General features: G+C 39.2%; 1 protein-coding gene and 1 pseudogene across 2 annotated transcripts; one reads left to right on the forward strand and one right to left on the reverse strand.

Annotated features, from left to right (window-relative positions):
- Positions 1–5,236: 5,236 nt before the first annotated feature.
- On the reverse strand, positions 5,237–12,914 carry LOC149303525 (vomeronasal type-2 receptor 26-like). 2 transcript variants are annotated; one of them, XM_089480117.1, is made up of 5 exons: positions 12,630–12,914; positions 10,333–11,187; positions 9,331–9,558; positions 8,149–8,275; positions 5,237–6,147 (listed from the first exon to the last, which is right to left on the reverse strand). In XM_089480117.1, exons 1-5 carry the CDS (start codon positions 12,885–12,887, stop codon positions 5,237–5,239), a joined length of 2,379 nt encoding a protein of 792 aa, XP_089336243.1. In that variant the 5' UTR covers positions 12,888–12,914. The 2 variants fall into 2 exon arrangements, with proteins under 2 accessions (XP_089336243.1, XP_089336244.1); XM_089480118.1 differs by lacking the exon at positions 9,331–9,558.
- A 3,010-nt stretch (positions 12,915–15,924) lies between these two features.
- Positions 15,925–19,142, forward strand: LOC149303526 (vomeronasal type-2 receptor 26-like; annotated as a pseudogene).

Here is a 19,142-nt window from a genome sequence, read left to right on the forward strand (position 1 = left end):
TTTTGAGTCATGTTCCATGTCTTGTGAACATTATGTAAATGAGACAACTGGAAAGGGGTTGACATAGGAAAGTTACAAGGAAGGTGGGAGGGGGAAAGCAGGGGATGCATTCCTATACTTAGTTTCTGTTCTGTCTCAGAGAAAGAAGATATCACAAAACTGAAACTACTCTGCCCTGCCAAACCTCAGACAAATGGATGTCAATGTTTTTTATGCTACCAGCCTTTAAAGTTTGACATATTTTTAATGAATGGATCAGAAAATAAGTGGAGGTTCTTGTGAACAATTATGCTTCAAAATCAGTTTAGGGGGGTTCAAATAGTGGTGTGTGGTAGCACTGGAAGAATCAGCAACATTTGGTTCCACCCTTTTCATACTACATTTCATTTATACTAAACATCCCTTTTAACTCTGATGTTCCAGCCTACAGTCCTACAGCAATGCCAGTGTTTCAAGAAAAAGAATGAATAACAAATCTGACTGCATGGTTGGCTATTATTAAAATTTTGATGCACACAGAGCCAATGTGCTGTGGTACAGATCTATGCTATGAACATCTGGACAGAAAGGAAAAAACATCAGAGGAGTAAGGCCCAGTACACACCGGTACTTTGTACTGGCCTGGGGCTAAAAGTAGGTCTCGGGGGAGTGAAGTGTCCGCACGCTCCCGAGCCTTACCGCGTGCTGCGGGCATCATCTCGGTGTGCCACGGGGCGCACAATGATGATGTCCACCATGTGCAGCACCCAAATGGTGCAGCACATGAGGCACAGCACAGTGCCACTCCAGGGCGCTTATGATGCCTCTGTAGCGGCGCACAAAGGAGCCCGTTTTAGATGCAAATTTTCTTTCAAGTACTCACTATGATTTATTTATTGAAATATTTTTGTATCTTGACCTAAATGGCAAGATCTCAGGGCAGTACATGAATTAAATCAGTCAAAAAACACAGTAAATCAATTTAATTTGAAAGCAATATGAAATTGTTTCATTGTCATAAAAGACACGAAACAGCCAAAACAGTTCAAAACCTGCACAGATTAGGAACTTTGGCTTTCATAAAACATACGGTTCCAGCTTATTATTATTATTATTATTATTATTATTATTATTATTATTAACCTTTATTTATATAGCGTTGTAAATTTACACAGCGCTGTACATACAATCTTTTAGTTAGATGGTTTCCTGCCCTCACGCTTACAATCTAAGAAGACACGACACAAAAGGAGAAGGGAGTGGTGGTGGGGAATGGGATCAGGTCCAGCAGTTCTTCTCCACCTCCGAGGCCTGGACCAAGGCAGATGGACTGGAGGAAGGGCTTGGCTTCTTAATGGATGCTTAAAAGGAGGCTTCCTGGGTCAGAGAGGGGCTCACCTCTGGGAATGCTTCTCTAAACAATATAGTCTTTAACTCAGTTTTGAAACTGGGTAGAGAAGTGATGAGGTGTGCATGTGGGGGAAGAAGGTTCAGGTGTAAGGGGCAGCAAGCGAGAAAGGACGAATTCAGGAGGGGACAGTGGTAGTCCTACACTGTGACAGGAGACCTTGACTACCAGAGCGGAGGATACGAGTAGGAATGTAAGGAGAAAGAAAGTCAGATAAGTAAGGAGGGGCCAATCCATGGAGGGCTTTGAAAGTCAATAATAAAAGCTTGTACCGGATGCGGAAGGGGAAGGGGAGCCAATGAAGGGAGGATAAAAGAGGAGAAACATGGTCAAAGCGGCGAGTGGATGTGACAATACGGGCAGCTGAATACTGGACAGCGATTAAAGGATGGAGGTGTGAAAGAGGAAGCCCTGTCAGAAGGAGGTTACAATAATCTAGTCACAAAACCACTAGGGCATGGACCAGAGTCTTGGCAGTAGAGGCTGAGAGGAATGGACGGATCTTGGCAATGTTGTGGAGAAAGAATCTACAGGCCTTGGTGGTGGCCTGGTTCTGGGGAATAAATGACAGAGAAGAGTAAAAAATGAAGCCAAGACTGCGGGCTTGATGAACCGGTTGAATAGAAGTGTCGTCGACAGAAACAGAAAAGGAATAGTGAAGGGTGGGTTTAGGTGGAAAGACAAGAAGCTCAGTCTTAGACATGTTGAGCTTCAAGCGCCGAAGCCACATCCACAGAGAGATGGCAGTCAGACAAGAAGAAACATGCTGTTCAAGCCCCGTCGAAAGGTCAGGGGTGGACAGATACAGCTGAGTGTCATCGGCATACAGATGATAGGAGAAACCAAAGGAACTGATGAGTTTACCTAGGGACAGTGTGTATAGAGAGAACATAAGGGGACCCAAGACAGAGCCCTGGGGAACTCCAACAGATAGGGGAACAGAGGACGAAGTCTGACCACCCATGACCACTGCAAAAGATCTGTCTGACAAGTAAGATTTAAACCAGTCGAGAGCAGAGTCGGAGAACCCAAGGTCAGAAAGTAAATCAACCAGGAGACAGTGATCAACAGTGTCAAAGGCCGCAGACAAATCAAGAAGAATGAGAATAGAGTAGAGGCCATTTGCCTTGGCCCGCAAGAGATCGTTTGAGATCAGCTGTCTCTGTAGAGTGCCATGGGCGGAACCCAGACTGGAAAGGGTCCAGGATGGAGTTGGCTTCAAGAAACTTAATACAGCGAGAATAAATGACCTGTTCTAGGACCTTAGAAAGAAAAGGAAGAAGAGAAATTGGACGATAGCTAGACAAAGAAGAGGGGTCGAGAGAGGGTTCCTTCAGAATTGGGGAAACGAGAGCATGTTTGAAGTCAGAAGGGAAGGAACCCATAGAGAATTATATTTTATATATTATATTATATATATAAGGCCAAAAGAAGCAAACAGGGAGCTAAGGCAAGATGAAGAAGGATTGTTGGGATTGTCAAGGTGAATATTAAAGTCACCTAGGATCAGAGAAGGGACTTCATCAGATAGAAAAAATGTCAGCCAAGATTCAAAGTCAGATAGGAACTGGGTAGCAGAACCAGGAGGGCGATAGATGACAGCAACCCAGAGCTGTAAAGGAAAAAAGAGTCGAATACAGTGGGACTCGAATGAAGAGAAACAATAGCTGGGGGGGGGGGGGGGGGGGAGAGAAAGAACTTGAAACTGGCAGGAGTTGGACAATAGTATACCGACCCCTCCTCCTTGAGTGAAGTGTACCAGGACTGATCCCATATAATATTAGGATTTTCTCCTTTGGTGAATTTCAAATGGAACTACTCTTCCATCAGATTTTAATCTACAATATTTGAAGAATTGTGATATATTTCTTTCCCACCCAACCCATTTCCTTATGTTATTCCAAGTGCCAAAATTCATTTCTTCTACTCCATGAAGCAAAAATACGTTATTTTGTTCCTGGTGTTGTTTCCACATAACTCTTCAGCGTCAGTGGCAGGGGGTATCCTTTTCCCCTTCCACTTCTCTGAAAAAGTAGTGAAGAGATACTTTGCAACATTTAGAGAAGAATACCTGATATTTTCTTCATTTCAGTCTTACAAGTTGGGATGAGGAAGGAAAAACAATAATTGTCTTGTTTCCAATGTTAACAGGAATCAACCTATTGCTCACTCCAGTTTAAAGGACACAAAACCAATGATTTTGAATAAAAAAGCTCAAAAGATTGCTTTTTAATTTAACAGGATGCAGAAGCTACAAGCAAACAATTCTTTGGGCAATGAATCTTTCTATACCCTGCAATATAATAAAATTCTCACTGGGTAGGAAAGACCCCATTATACACATAGTGCATGTTTCATTTAAATGGTAGTGCATGTCATTGAATCTTCTGCCATCTCTTAATGTTTCTAGTTACAGTGCGCCTGTTCCTCATGCAGGGTATCCATTCTGGACCCCCCATATGAGGGAAAAAACACGTATGCTGGAGCCCCATTCAAAGTAATGGGGCTTGTGCCTGCAGCACATGCTCCATTACTTCTTCCGGGGGCGCAAAGGCTCCTTTTGGTGCATATGGCATGCACATGTACAGTCAGCTCTTCTTATACACAGATTTTTTATACACGGATTCAAGCATACACGGCTTGAAAATGTTCAAAAAAAGTATAAATTTCAAATATCAAACCTTGATTTTCCATTTTTTATAAGGAACATCATTTTGCTATGTCATTATATTTAATGGGACTTGAGCATACACAGATTTTGTTATACATGGGGGATCTTGGAACCAAACCCCAGCGTATAACAAGGGTCTGCTGTATAACATGGGCACACTGTATTTCTACTAAACTATATGAAGCTGAATGTTCATTTCTTCTTTATTTAATATTGTATTTCTCAATGTTTGCAAGGAAAAATGGGTTCAATAAAACAGTCAGTGAGTGTTCACCCCAGTCTGCGATCAACCCACTCCTCCCCTGGCAAAAGTTATTAATACAGCTTCAATCACAGAAGCAAAGATTATGTTAGCTCCAGTCCTTTTGGAGAGTCTTTCTGTCACTAATGCTATTTCCCTTGTGTCTTGTTGACTACGGTGTGTCCGGCAGATCAAAGATTCATCTGGAGAGGTCTGGCAAATAGATTACACACCCACAGATTGTCATGTCACTGTTGATTTCTTGGATTTCTGGCTATCACAGTCATCTCCACTCAATCTTCCCATGTACAAAGATGGATGGGATGCATAAAGTTTATGTAGTGCTGCAGGTGTAATCTCTTTATAGAAAACCTAGTAGTTATCAGGCTTTTCTCGTACCCCTTCTGACACAGTGTGATTTTCACATACAAACATTAGGATGTTTTCATTTAAAAAAAACCTTTCATGAAAAAAATGACTTCTGAAAAATGTTGCTGGGTAAGTATGTACAGGCATCAGTATGTACTCATATCTTCTTCATCATCACAAAGAACTAGGGCTGGTGGTTTTATGAATATCTATCCTTAATCCCTTATTCCTGTCTGTGAAATCGGGACTCTTACACCATTATATAAAATTCTATTTAATAGAAATTACATTGATTCCTATGGCAGGGATATGAGACATAAAACTCCATTCATAATAAAAAGAAACTTAAATAATAATAATAAATAAATAAATAATAAAATTTTTATTTATATACCGCCCTTCCAACAGATCAGGGCGGTTTACAACAGATTAAAAACAATACAATAAAACAGTAAATCCATACAATAATTCCATAAAAACAAAGACAGAAAAGCCCCGGATTAGCCGATCCCTTTGCTATATCTAATCAACTTAGATATGTGCAGACTGGAGAAATAGGGACAAAACATTACATTCTTTGATGTTTTCTCCAAATAAGCTGTTCCCGGTTGTTCAGCTGAGGCCGCAATATAATTATGTAACACTTGGGTGTAAAGATGCAGCCAAGCAACCCAGCACTGGAGGCCAAGATTGAGAAGATCTCTACAGCTACCATGTATTTTCCCTTCGAACTCAGGTAGGCTGGAACAAAGGTCAGCCAAACACTACAAAAGACCAGCATACTGAAAGTGATAAACTTGGCTTCATTGAAAATGTCAGGTAGCTTCCTGGCAAGGAATGCAACAGTAAAACTGATAGTGGCCAAAAAGCCCATATAGCCCAAGACACAATAAAACATAGTCACAGATCCTTCATTACACTCCAAGATAATTTCTTTGGTCATTGAATGCATGTCAACATCTGGGAAAGGAGCAGAAGTTGCCACCCAAACTGTACAAATCCCTGCTTGAATAAGAGTGCAGTAAAGAACAATGGCATTAGCCATTCCTTTCCCCACCCACTTCGTCAACCTGGATCCTGGCTTGGTGGCCATGAAAGCCAGAACCACTGTGATGGTCTTTGCCAACACACAAGAAAGAGACACTGAAAAGACAATGCCAAAAGCAGTTTGTCGGAGGAAACATGTTGCCTTCTGTGGATGGCCAATGAACAGCAATGCCGAAAGGAAGCAGAAGAAGAGGGAAATGAGGAGCGCATAGGTGAGGTTCTGGTTGTTGGCTTTGACAATGGGAGTATTCCTGTGCTTCAGGAAGATGACCAGCACCAGAGCTGTGATTGCAGAGCAGAAGAGAGCAACAAAGCCTAAGCTGATCCCCAAAGGTTCTTCATAAGACAAGAAGCTTACATCCTTGGAAATACATAGGTCCTGCTTTTTGTTTGGATATTTTTCATCTGTGCATTTATAGCAATCATCCATATCTGCAGTGAAAAGATATAATCTTAGTTTCACAAAACTGGAATGAATCTTACCCGTGAGCCATATCTTTCTCATAGATATGTGTTTCAAGACAAAGCACTTCATATGAGTAACATGGAAAGAACATGGGCAAGTGAAATCAGAATTCATTTGTCCCACTGAATTGCAGGGGAATTATGTTCAACGAATTTAGATGCAACCCAACATCCTTAAGTGTCCCACGTATTCTACTCTCCACTGCTGATGCTGTGCAATGTGGTAGAAATGGGTCAGCAATCTGTTTAAAGGTTTCAAAAAAAATTAATGGAGATCATGAATGTTCAGAAAGAAAGCTGACATATGTACTGTATACTGAGATGATCCCACTCCTTTCCTCAGTTTTTTAAAAACGGAGTCAGTCTAGCAAGCGGAAGAGCAGGAGTCATCATATTTATAGAAATCAATAAGGGGTACTGCTAACTATTGGGTGTAAAAAACCATCCACAATCCTCTGTATGAAAACATGGTGCCTGTTCTTGTGTTTTTTTTTTCAACACAAGAATAGCAAATGAAAGAGGAAATCAGAAATGTATACAGAACAGAGATAATGGAAGTATTACTGAAGGATTTATATTTCTTTATTTTGCCTATAACAATTTGAACAAGCATGTCCACCAGACCAAGTACAGTAGAGTCTTGATTATCCGACATAAACGGGCCGACTGATAGTCGGATAGCCAAAAATGTCGGATAACTTGAGGCTCAGTGTCCCCAATGGCAGTGCGCATGCACCCGCACCGCCATTGGGGACAAAAGTCTGTCGCCTCCCCTCCCTCCCTCCCTGCTTACCTTAGTCCTGTCTGTGGAGGAAGAGGCCAGAGTGCCCGGGCCTGTCCTGTCCTCCGTGGCCGCGGAGGACAAGCTGGGCTGAGGATGCAGCCTCAGCATGGGCCCAGACCTCTCTTTCCCGGGCCTTTACTCCCCCTCAATGGGCTCCCTGGAGTCCTTTGGGGGGGAGGAAAGAGAGGCAGGGAAGAAGAGGCCTGGGAACCTAGCCGGTCCTCCTCTTCCTGGACCTCCCCTTTACTCCAAAGGGCTCTTCAGAGTCCTTTGGGGGAAGAAAAGGTAGGCAGGGCAGGGAGGACTTGGCGGCTGTGGAGGAAGGTAAGTAGGAAGCGAGGGAGGAAGGAAGGAAGAAGGAGGGGGAGGAGGGGAGGAGAGGCGAGGGGCGTTGCATAATCCGGAGTGCCGGATAACCGAAGGTTGGTTAACTGAGACTCTACTGTACCTTCTTTGGAGTCCTTTACCAGTTCCTGGAATGATATTGAGTTTTATTGTATTATTTTATTTAGGTTTACTCAATCTGATACTCTCAGTCTGCTTGAACATGTCAATTTGGTATTTCCAAGGCCAGGGACTCAGATAGAATCACAGAATCCTGTTCTTTGTATTGATAAAATAATTTCTGTACTGATACAATCCTGCATAACAACTGCATTTTTATGAACTATTATTTTCCAAGTAGAAAATGCTGTTTCCTGTGTAGAAAACACTGTTTTCTGTGTATAACAACCACATACAAATTTTGCACAGAACAAGTCCCAAATTGTGAATAACCTTCCAAGACTGCATGGTTTTCAAAGACTTTCTTGCAATAGGAAGAAAATTGCTGAAATTACTTATTAATGTCTTCAGGAAAAAATTACATCCCTGACTATCTGCCATGTGGCTCTTCACTATAACAAACCTGTCAAAAAAGAAGAAGTGAAAACTCTAAGTCATCCCCACAAATATAGCTGCGTATTAAGACATTCAAAGGGAGATTTTTAACAGGTAAACACTCAAAGTCCTCTTCCTGAATAAATCCATCAGTTACACTTTCACATAACCCTTTCCAAATTCCCCCATCATTTGGGATTTTGCAAAGTTATTATTACACATACAGATGCTTCCCAAATGGAATTCTCACTCTTATCTATCATGATAATCCATTTGATAACTCTGTATATAAGTTTACTTCTTACCCTCTTGGTCTGAAATCTTCCCTTCTGGACATGAAAGACAGTCATAACAGCAAAATGGCTCCCCCTCTTTCACTTTCTTACTAGTTCCAAGAGGACACTTTTCAGTACATATAGAAAGAGGCTTCACCTAAACAGTAAATGAAAGGGAAGAAATGCATCAATTAACTGGAAACTTTTACAGCTCTGAGAGATCCTTTTACACATTAGGAATAGTACAGAAAACAATGACCAAAATCCTATTGTTAATGTCAATGAGAACAGACCTATTGAATCAACTGTGTTTACCAACAAATGATTTAATGAGTTTACTCAATTTGGGATTGTCACAAGGTCTTTCTATCAATGCTTCAAGGCAACCCTTTTACCTGAGAAACATCCAAAGATTCCTCGTGAATGACACTGGCTCAACATTCACCCTTAATATACCTTCCCTAAATGTTAAAAGGTTATGGTCCCCAGTTTGTCCTTCACTTATAATCTTTAAAACTGTTCGGTAAGGTGTTCCCTGTACTTTTGTTGCTATGAGTTCACACAGTCAGAAGCTTGTCATGAAACAAATACAACTTTATTTTTGTTGTTTGGCTGTTAACTGCCGTCGAGTCGATCTCAACCCATGGCGATCCTGTGGATGAGAGATCTCCAAGATTCCCTGTTCTCCACTCCTCTGCTTAGTTCCTGTACATTCCTCTCTTTTTACTTTCCTCCACCTTTCCTAGCAGTATTGGGGGTTTTTTTTCTCATAATGTGTCCAAAGTATGACAGCCTAAATTTTGTCATCTTGGCTTCCAGGGTCCGGAATAAGGTCTATCTATGTGAACTAAGCAATTGTTCCTTGTGCTCTTAATTTATTTTTTTACATTATGAATTTGATTTTACTTGGTCTCTAGACTGTAATAAGGAATTGTTGTTTAATGCTCTCTCACATAACTGGACACTGACCTTTTTATACAGTCATAAATAGGTCAATTCTATTATAAAATTCCTGTAATCATTTCTAAAGGGGGGAATTCTGTGAAAGTTAATTTGATAAAGTAATTCATGTATTATGTTTTATCCAGCAACAATAGTAACCACTAATGGTTCATCAGTATTACTGCCAAAATAATTTTACAACTCAAGAAGAATGTATCTCTGCTCATTCAAAACTAGGGGAATTCTGAGCTGTTGATGACTGGATCCTACCTGATTGAAAAAAGTGGGCCATGTTATGGCATCTTCATTGATCAGGAAATATGGATCTGAACCAGCATGGGGATCAATCCCACCAACTTTAACTCTAATGAAGGTTTCGTTGGAGGGAATAATCCAGTTGATAATATCAAATCCGGTGACTAACTCCCATCTCTGGTTAAAGGAGATCTTGTCACCAGCACTGTTATTAAATGACACAGCTTTCAGAAAGTGATGGAGCTAGATTGAAAAGACAAGCATTTCAAATATGATGATATCATGAAATGTTTTCTGACAGGAAATCTGTGTAATGTGGAAATCATAGGTGAGGACACTACATAAATTAGCACAATTAACATAATTCAGGAAGACAGTAATCCTCCCTGATATTGAACAATGTATGGAAAATACAAGAAGAGAGGCAATATAGGAACTGTGCCTTTCTCCATTATAATTTTCATTGGCCTCTAAACATAGAGAGGAATGTTTTAGAAGGAAAAAGCTTCCGATATCAATGGAGACCTTTTACACATTTTTGAACACTGATTTTCCTGAGCATTGTAAAATAAATGGAGAACCTTCCTGTCTACAAGAGGTTCTTCCTTTCAGAAAAAAATATCCCACATTTACAGGGCTGAAAGAAATCCCTGAGAGGTTATGGGACTATCACACTTTCCCTGCTCAGGCACTTAGCATACAAAGTTTTCAATACCAGAATAGAAATTGCAATGGGTCCTTGGAATCTGCTGGGTTTCGTTCCTGTGGATATCAAGATCTATGGATTCTCAAACTCCCATTATATACAATAGGGCAGCAAAATAGTGTCCCTTATATAAGATGGCAAAAGCAATGTGTGTTTTTTATTATTATTAAAGAAACAACAACAATATTTCTAAGCTGTGGATGTTGGAATCTGTGGATGACGAATCTATGGATACATAGTCAGCTGTACTACAGAGACTGTGAACTGTTGTAACACACAAAAATGTCAGGAAGGCATGTTCAGTTCATTACCTGCCATGGTGGTTGGTTATGAATTCTCTGCTTCTTTCTGCCCATCACTGCTCTGTGTTTGGGCCTTGAGGAGTACATGGCATGTAAGGCATGAGCCACAGCATACACACTGTTGTAGATGCTGTAGCTGTGTCCAGTCATATTCATTTCAAAATAAGGCCCAGGAAGACTGTCCAGTTTTTCCTCTCCAGTGCAAATAACGTCTTTCTCCTCATATACAACTTTATGTGGGAATATACAGCCAAATGCCTGCTCCCAGAAATCTCTGAAAAAGCCATCTCCTTTTGGGTTAGAGATGTTTCTGCTTTGAACAAATGACTGAAATCCTGCTACAACATTGGAGTGAATTGTGAAGGACAGAGCACCATGGATTATTTGAGTCTCCCATGTCCTCTGATAGGCGACTGAGGTGAGCTCCATCTGTGCTGTCATTATCCATATTTTCGGCTTATTTATTACATGTTCTAGATGTGACACATATGGCAACCATCTTAAATACACTACTGTGTAAGATTCACCATAGACTACCAGTACATTAGTATTGGAGGCCATGATTTTATCATGAAGACTTGCCCCCCCTTGTATCCTGTTTAATATTTCAGATACAAATGATAACATAGGGACTCTCTCTATGAAGGCAAAACAGATGCCATGCTTGGAAAAATGTGGAACCACATTTCGCAAAAATCTTTCTCCATTGTCATTATCCATAACAATGAGTGCAATCCATGTCCATCTGAAATGAAGAAGCAAAGAGAGAATCCCTTCATACTGGAGACTTTCCTGTGGGACCATCTGGTAGAAGGAAAGGTTTGGCGTTTTATCATGCATCTCTGGAGCTGGGCCATATATGAGCTATGGAGACAAAGTAAGTGAAAGAAGATGACACATTAACCATCCCAAAATGCTGTTAAGCATTTTATTACATGAACTGTGAGAATCAAAATACAGTTAGCTATTCACATTTGTGGCTTTAAAATTTGCAGGTTTAATTTATTGCAGGTTTGATTAATATCTTCTCTCTGGGAATCTTTAGGTCCTCCAGCGCAATTCAGCCAGACATTGACCATAGAATTGTTCTGGACAGCTTAGAAGTTCATAGAGAAAACCCCTCTCTAGGGATTTGTACATCGTCCGGCACTGAAACACTATTTGTAGCTAATGCAGTGTCATTCTATGGTCAGTGTATGTTGGACATTGACCACAGGATTGCACTGGAGGCCTTGGAGATTCCTAGAAAGGTCTCCTCTCAGGGCAAAAGAATAGTGGTTTTTTATTTGTGTTTTTTCCACATTCATGGGAGTCCTTCAAACCCTAATCCCAGTGAATGTGGAAGGACGACTGTGCTTGAGATGCTGTAAGATTTCCTAGTATCATTAGTTCTAGTTCAGTTCAGTTTGATTTAATTTCATTTATTAAAATTATTCACTGCTTCACACCAGCCCAAAGAAGTTCTGAAAGTCTTTATTTTCACAGGAAAACAAAATTCAGAAGGTAATACAGAATAATTACCTTAATTATAAACATAGACATTTACCTTAAAATTATATCAAATATTAGTGGGCTCTTATAGCACATTTGAGACTAACTGAAACAAAGAAGCTGGTATACTTCCTCAGATGCATCAAGTCTATGAAAACCCATGCTATCAGCTCATGCTTCTTTCTTTCAGTTACTCTCAAAGGTGCTACAAGATCCCTTTCTTTACTGATTTTCCAGAGTAACATGGCTATGAGTTTGAAACAAATATTAATGTCATTAATATGTTTTCCAACTCTGTTCTTGAGTTGTGCCTTTGGAGTTACACATAAATAAATGATCTTTGCTATCACGGAGCTTTACTTGCTGTCAGGTTCTAATCTCTTTGCTCTCAAATCAAAGCAAAAATCCACTTTATAAAATGGATCTCCTTTTTGTTTGTTTAATACTAATTAGTATGTAATCTGAAAAAGAGATTACACAAAAATAGATAAGTTTAGATTCAAACATTGAATTGGAGGGTTATTGAAAGTTGATCAAAGACACAGTGGAATACCCTTCCTTCCTTCCTTCCTTCCTTCCTTCCTTCCTTCCTTCCTTCCTTCCTTCCTTCCTTCCATCCTTCCTTTCATTCTTTCTTTTTATAGTATAGCCATTGAATCACAGTAATTTCTTTTCTCACTTTTGAATGAATTATGAAGGGTATTTTTCTTTGTCTGCAAGATATTTGTGTCTCTAAACCACAAAATGAAAGCAGCAGTGATGCTGGAAATAGATATGAAATTCTTCAGTTCTATAGGACACAAAAAACCCACAACCTGTGGAATTTTATAGATATCCAAGATGGTTGCCACATAAAAAGAGGTTTGGGAGTCCAGTCCACCAATCACTGCTAACAGATTACTCTGAGTGTTACATTTATAGTTGGGGACAAAGCTGTCCGGTGATGATGTAAGTAACATTGTGTCATGATAAGTCCACTTTGCATTTAAATGACTGTCATAGATGAGGAAACCCAAAGTGACATTGGGTAAAAGCTGAGGGTTTTCATTGATCTCCTTTATTGCAAATGCCATGGCCAAGATGTGTTGGTAATTCTTTGGCACTACCCTGGAATAAAAGTTGTATTCTGTAAAAATATGTGTCATTTTCTGATTTTTCAAACCTGAACATTCTTAGTTATTAGAATTTGTTGACAGATGATAGATTAGATAGATAATTAGACAGACAGACAGACAGACAGACAGATAGATAGATGATTGATGGAGAATAAAATCTTCCATTGATAAAATCTTTATAGTAAGATGGTCTACAGAAAGATGAGACAAATGAAACACTATAACTGATCATCTCCAGAAAACAGTATTTTGTACATATCTGCATGGAAGTTACAGAACAGAACAATATTAGCATTCATAATATGGACAGTTTATCCTTTTTCAACTCAGTTGTCTTTTTTTTCAATGGACAATGTAATAAAATCTAAGTAATTCAAACATATTAGAAAGTGCCATTTGGGAATGTAGAGAATACTTACAATTTTTCTCATCTTTGAGAGAAATGATTTCAAGACTAAGTAGCAATCATGAATACAGAAAATGTACACATGAGTAAACCTAGGTTACTAGATTAATACTTGCAATTGCTATAACAATTTAAAAAAAGATTTTTGAAATAATGTTGGAAAGCTAAGATTCTTCTAATTGTGCCCCCCCCCCCCCATTTTGAAAGTTTACACTATTTTAGCTGTATTTACATGCAATGGCATGTCATTCTGGTCATTCTGCAATGGCAACAGCAACTGGCCTTTCATGCAAAGCAACAACATTCATTCTGGTCATGCAACATGGTTCATTCCTGAAAGGCAAGAACAGCAAAAGAAAAATAAAGTTAACAAAAATCAATCCTTACCCTATTTCCTCAAATAAGGTTGGCGGGGGTGGTTTAGTGAGGTCTATTGAAGGGATAACAACGAAGGACTGAGAAGCAATGGCACCAATGAGGACATCTCCCAATTGAATGTACTTGCGAAGTGGAGGGTGTGGATCCTTAACCATGCATTTAACAACACGGCCCTTGCATACCTGGTGAGGAAATAACAACAACAGTGCCACTACTAACACAACCATCCTAAAGGGTGAGTTCAAGCCTTCATTCAAGAGACGGAATATCTACAAACCCTGTCATCAGAGTTTCAGATTACACAACAAGTTGGTTTGCGGGATGTGAATATAAATAATCTTTGGTCGTAGCCCTTGTATTACATATATTGACAAGAACCTTCATAGTCTTTGCTATTTCTTTGACCAGTGGCCCCTTAAATTCCACAGGGATTTCAAGCATCAGCACTAATTGCAGTACTTTTGAAATTATAGGGGAAGGAAATTAACAAGTCAGAGGTAAGGATCCCTGTGGAATCCCTGCACTTGTTTGTCAAAAATCATTTTCCTTTCTGCTTAATTGAAAGCTAAGGGCACTCAACTTTTGGACTATGGCCCCCAACAAGAAAGAACCACTAGAAACAGAGAAATGGGCTGCAAGAGGAGAAATCAACTCTTTCATGATAACACTGGCCTCCCTGACAATATAATCTTGGAAAAATGTAATTTATCTATGAAAAATTTACTTGTACTAGTTTTCCTTGCCTTCATATTATTTTTTGGATTTGAATATAGATACTTCTGGACTACCCCTAAAATACAAAAGCACTCTTTTTACACTGCTGAACTGGAGAGTCAGCTTTGGTAACCTTTCACATTTTCACATGATCATTATCTTGAAACCTCTTTGCAAAATTGCAAATATCTTGCAGACAAAGAAAAATACCCTTCATAATTCATTCATAAATAAGGAAAGAAATTACTCTGATTCAATGGCTATACTATATAAAGAAGGAAAGGAAGGAAGGAAGGAAGGAAGGAAGGAAGGGTATTCCACTGTGTCTTTGATCAAGTTCCAATAACCCTCCAATTCAGTGTTTGAATCTAAACTTATCTCTTTTTGTGTAATTTCTTTTTGACATTATGTACTAATTAGTACAAACAAACAAAAAGGAGATCAATTTTATAAAGTGGATTTTTGCTTTGATGTGAGAGCAAAGAGTTTAGAACCTGACAGCAAGTAAAGCTCAGTGATAGCAAAGATTATTTATTTATGTGTAACTCCAAAGGCACAACTCAAGAACAGAGTTGGAAAACATATTAATAACGTTAATATTTGTTTCAAACTCATAGCCATGTTAGTCTGGAAAATCAGGAAGCAAAGGGATCTTGTAGCAACTTTGAGAGTAACTGAAAGAAAGGAGCATGAGCTGATAGTATGAGCTTTCATAGACTTGATGCATCTGAGGAAGTAATCTCAAATCTCTGAAAGTTCATGCTACCAGCTTCTTTCTTTCAATTAGTCTCAAATGTGATATAAGATCCCATTAACATTTGATATAATTTAAAGGTAAATGTCTATGTTTTTAATTAATGTCCTATTATGCATAACCTTTTGAATGTTATTTTCCTGTGAAAATAAAGAGTTTTAGAACTTCTTTGGACTGATGTGAAGCAGTGAAGAAATCTAATAAATGAAATCAAATGAAACTTAGAAATAATGGTACAAGGAAATGTTGCAGCATCACAAGGAAAGTGGTCCCTCCACATTCGTTGGGCTTAGAAGGTGAAGGACCCCTGTGAATGTAGAAAAACCACAAATAAAAACCACTATTCTTTTGACCTGAGAGGAAACTTCTCTAGGAATCTCCAGGTCCTCCAGTGCAATTCTATAGTGAGTATCTGCCGGAAATTGATCACAAAATCATGCCGGACGATGTACAAATCCCAAAAGAGGGGTTTTCCCTAGGAAGCTTTAGGCTGTCCAGCACAACTCTATGGTCAATATCTAGTAGAGTTGCGCCAGAGGACTTAAAGATTCGCAGAGAGAAGATATTAATGGAGCCTGCAATAAATCAAAGCTGCAAAAGTTAAAGCCACAAATGTGAATAGCAAACTGTATTTTGATTCTCACAGTTCTTGTAATAAAAAACTTAACTGTATTTTAGGATGGTTAATGTGTCTTCTTTCACTTAATCTGTCTCCATAGCTCATATATGGCCCAGCTCCAGAGATGCATGATAAAACTCCAAACCTTTCCTTCTACCAGATGGTCCCACAGGAAAGTCTCCAGTATGAAGGGATTCTCTCTTTGCTTCTTCATTTCAGTTGGACATGGATTGCACTCATTGTTACGGATAATGACAATAGGGAAAGATTTTTGCGAAATGTGGTTCCACATTTTTCCAAGCACGGTATCTGTTTTGCCTTCATAGATAGAATCCCTATGTTATCATTTGTATCTGAAATATTAAACATGATAAAAGGGGGGCAAGTCTTCATGATAAAATCATGGCCTCCAATACCAATGTACTGGTAGTCTATGGTGAATCTTACACAGTAGTGTATTTAAGATGGTTGCCATATGTGTCACATCTAGAACATGTAATAAATAAGCCGAAAATATGGATAATGACAGCACAGATGGAGCTCACCTCAGTCGCCTATCAGAGGACATGGGAGACTCAAATAATCCATGGTGCTCTGTCCTTCACAATTCACTCCGATGTTGTAGCAGGATTTCAGTCATTTGTTCAAAGCAGAAACATCTCTAACCCAAAAGGAGATGGCTTTTTCAGAGATTTCTGGGAGCAGGCATTTGGCTGTATATTCCCACATAAAGTTGTATTTGAGGTGAATGATGTTATTTGCAACGGAGAGGAAAAACTGGACAGTCTTCCTGGGCCTTATTTTGAAATGAATATGACTGGACACAGCTACAGCATCTACAACAGTGTGTATGCTGTGGCTCATGCCTTACATGCCATGTACTCTTCAAGGCCCAAACACAGAGCAGTGATGGGCAGAAAGAAGCAGAGAATTCATAACCAACCACCATGGCAGGTAATGAACTGAACATGCCTTCCTGACATTTTTGTGTGTTACAACAGTTCACAGTCTCTGTAGTACAGCTGACTATGTATCCATAGATTCGTCATCCACAGATTCCAACATCCACAGCTTAGAAATATTGTTGTTGTTTCTTTAATAATAATAAAAAACACACATTGCTTTTGCCATCTTATATAAGGGACACTATTTTGCTGCCCTATTGTATATAATGGGACTTTGAGAATCCATGGAGCTTGGTATCCACATGAACCAAACCCAGCAGATTCCAAGGACCCATTGCAATTTCTATTCTGGTATTGAAAACTTTGTGTGCTAAATGCCTGAGCAGGGAAAGTGTGATAGTCCCATAACCTCTCAGGGATTTCTTTCACTCCTGCAGATGGGAGGCAATTTTTCTTCTGAAAGGAAGAACCTCTTGTAGGCATGAAGATTCTCCATTTAATTTATAATACTCAGGAAAATCAGTGTTCAAAAATGTGTAAAAAGTCTCCATGGATATAGGAAGCTCTCTCCTTCCCAAAAGTTCCTCTCTATGTTTAGAGGCCAATGAAAATTAGAATGGAGAAGGGCGCAGTTCTTATATTGCCTCTGTTCTTGTATTTTCCATACATTGTTCAATATCAGGGAGGATTACTGTCTTCCTGAATTACTTGTATGCTTACATTTCCATCTTTCTTTTCTCACAGTCTAAAGGGAAAAAATGAAGTGCCCTCTAGTTTAATCAACTTTCTCCAATTTCATTTTTACAATCTGTTAATGGGTTTTGCCAACAGCATAGATTATAATTGTGCTAATTTATGTAGTGTCCTCTCCTATGATTTCCACATCGCACAGATTTCCTGTCTGAAAACATTCCTGGATATCATCATATTTGAAATGCTTGTCTTTTCCATCTAGCTCCATCACTTTCTGAAAGCTGTGTCATTTAATAACAGTGCTGGTGACAAGATCTCCTTTAACCAGAGATGGGAGTTAGTCACCGGATTTGATATGATCAACTGGATTATTCCCTCCAACGAAACCTTTATGAGAGTGAAAGTTGGCAGGATTGATCCCCATGCTGGTTCAGATCCATATTTCCTGATCAATGAAGATGCCATAACATGGCCCACTTTATTCAATCAGGTAGGATCCAGTCATCAACAGCTCAGAATTCCCCTAGTTTTGAATGAGCAGAGATACATTCTTCTTGAGTTGTAAAATTATTTTGGCAGTAATACTGATGAACCATTAGTGGTTACTATTGTTGCTGGATAAAACATAATACATGAATTACTTTATCAAATTAACTTTCACAGAATTCCCCCCTTCAGAAACTATAAGAGCGAATTTAAAATCGAATTGACCTATTTATGACTGTATAAAAAGGTCAGTGTCAAGTTATGTGAGAGCATTAAACAACAATTCCTTATTCCAGTCCAGAGACTACGTAAAATCAAATTCATAATGTATAAAATACATTAAGAGCACAAGTAACAACTGCTCAGTTCATACAGATAGACCTTATTTCGGACCCTGGAAGCCAAGATGACAAATATTAGGCTGTTATACTTTGGACACATTATTAGAAGGCACAACTCACTGGAAAAAACAATAATGCTAGGAAAGGTGGAGGGAAGTAGAAAGAGAGGAAGGCCGCATGCTAGATGGATGGGCTCTATTAAGGAGAAGAAGAAGAATGTACAGGAACTAAGCAGAGGAGTTGAGAACAGGGAATCTTGGAGATCTCTCATCCACAGGATCGCCATGGGTTGAGATCGACTCGACGGCAGTTAACAACCAAACAACAAAAATAAAGTTGTATTTGTTTCAAGACAAGCTTCTGATTGTGTGAACTCATATCAACAAAAGTACAAGGAACACATTACCAAACAGATTTAAAGATAATAAGAGAAGGACAAGCTGGGGACCCTAACCATTAAACATTTAGGGAAGGTATATTAAGAGTGGATTATGAGCCAGTGTCATTCACGAGGAGTCTTCGGATGTTTCTCAGGTAAAGGGGTTGCCTTGAAGCATTGATAGAAAGACCTTGTGACACGCCAAATTGAGTAAACCTATTAAATCAATTGTTGGTAAAGACAATTGATTCAATAGGTCTGTTGTCCTTGACATCAACAATGGGATTTTGGTCATTGTTTTCCATACTATACCATTGTTTTCCATGCCATTACACCTCTCTTTGAGGTGTAAAAGTTTCCAATTAATTAATTTATTTCTTCCCTTTCATTTATGGTTTAGGTGAAGCCTCTTTCTGTATTCACTGAAAAGTGTCCTCTTGGGACTAGTAAGAAAGTGAAAGAGGGGGAGCCATTTTGCTGTTACGACTGTCTTTCATGTCCAGAAGGGAAGATTTCAGACCAAGAGGGTAAGAAGTAA

This window comes from Sceloporus occidentalis, unplaced genomic scaffold (assembly GCF_023333645.1).
Source record: "Sceloporus occidentalis isolate IW3139 unplaced genomic scaffold, rSceOcc1.0.p SCAF_14, whole genome shotgun sequence".
NCBI classification, from domain to species: Eukaryota; Metazoa; Chordata; class Lepidosauria; order Squamata; family Phrynosomatidae; genus Sceloporus; species Sceloporus occidentalis.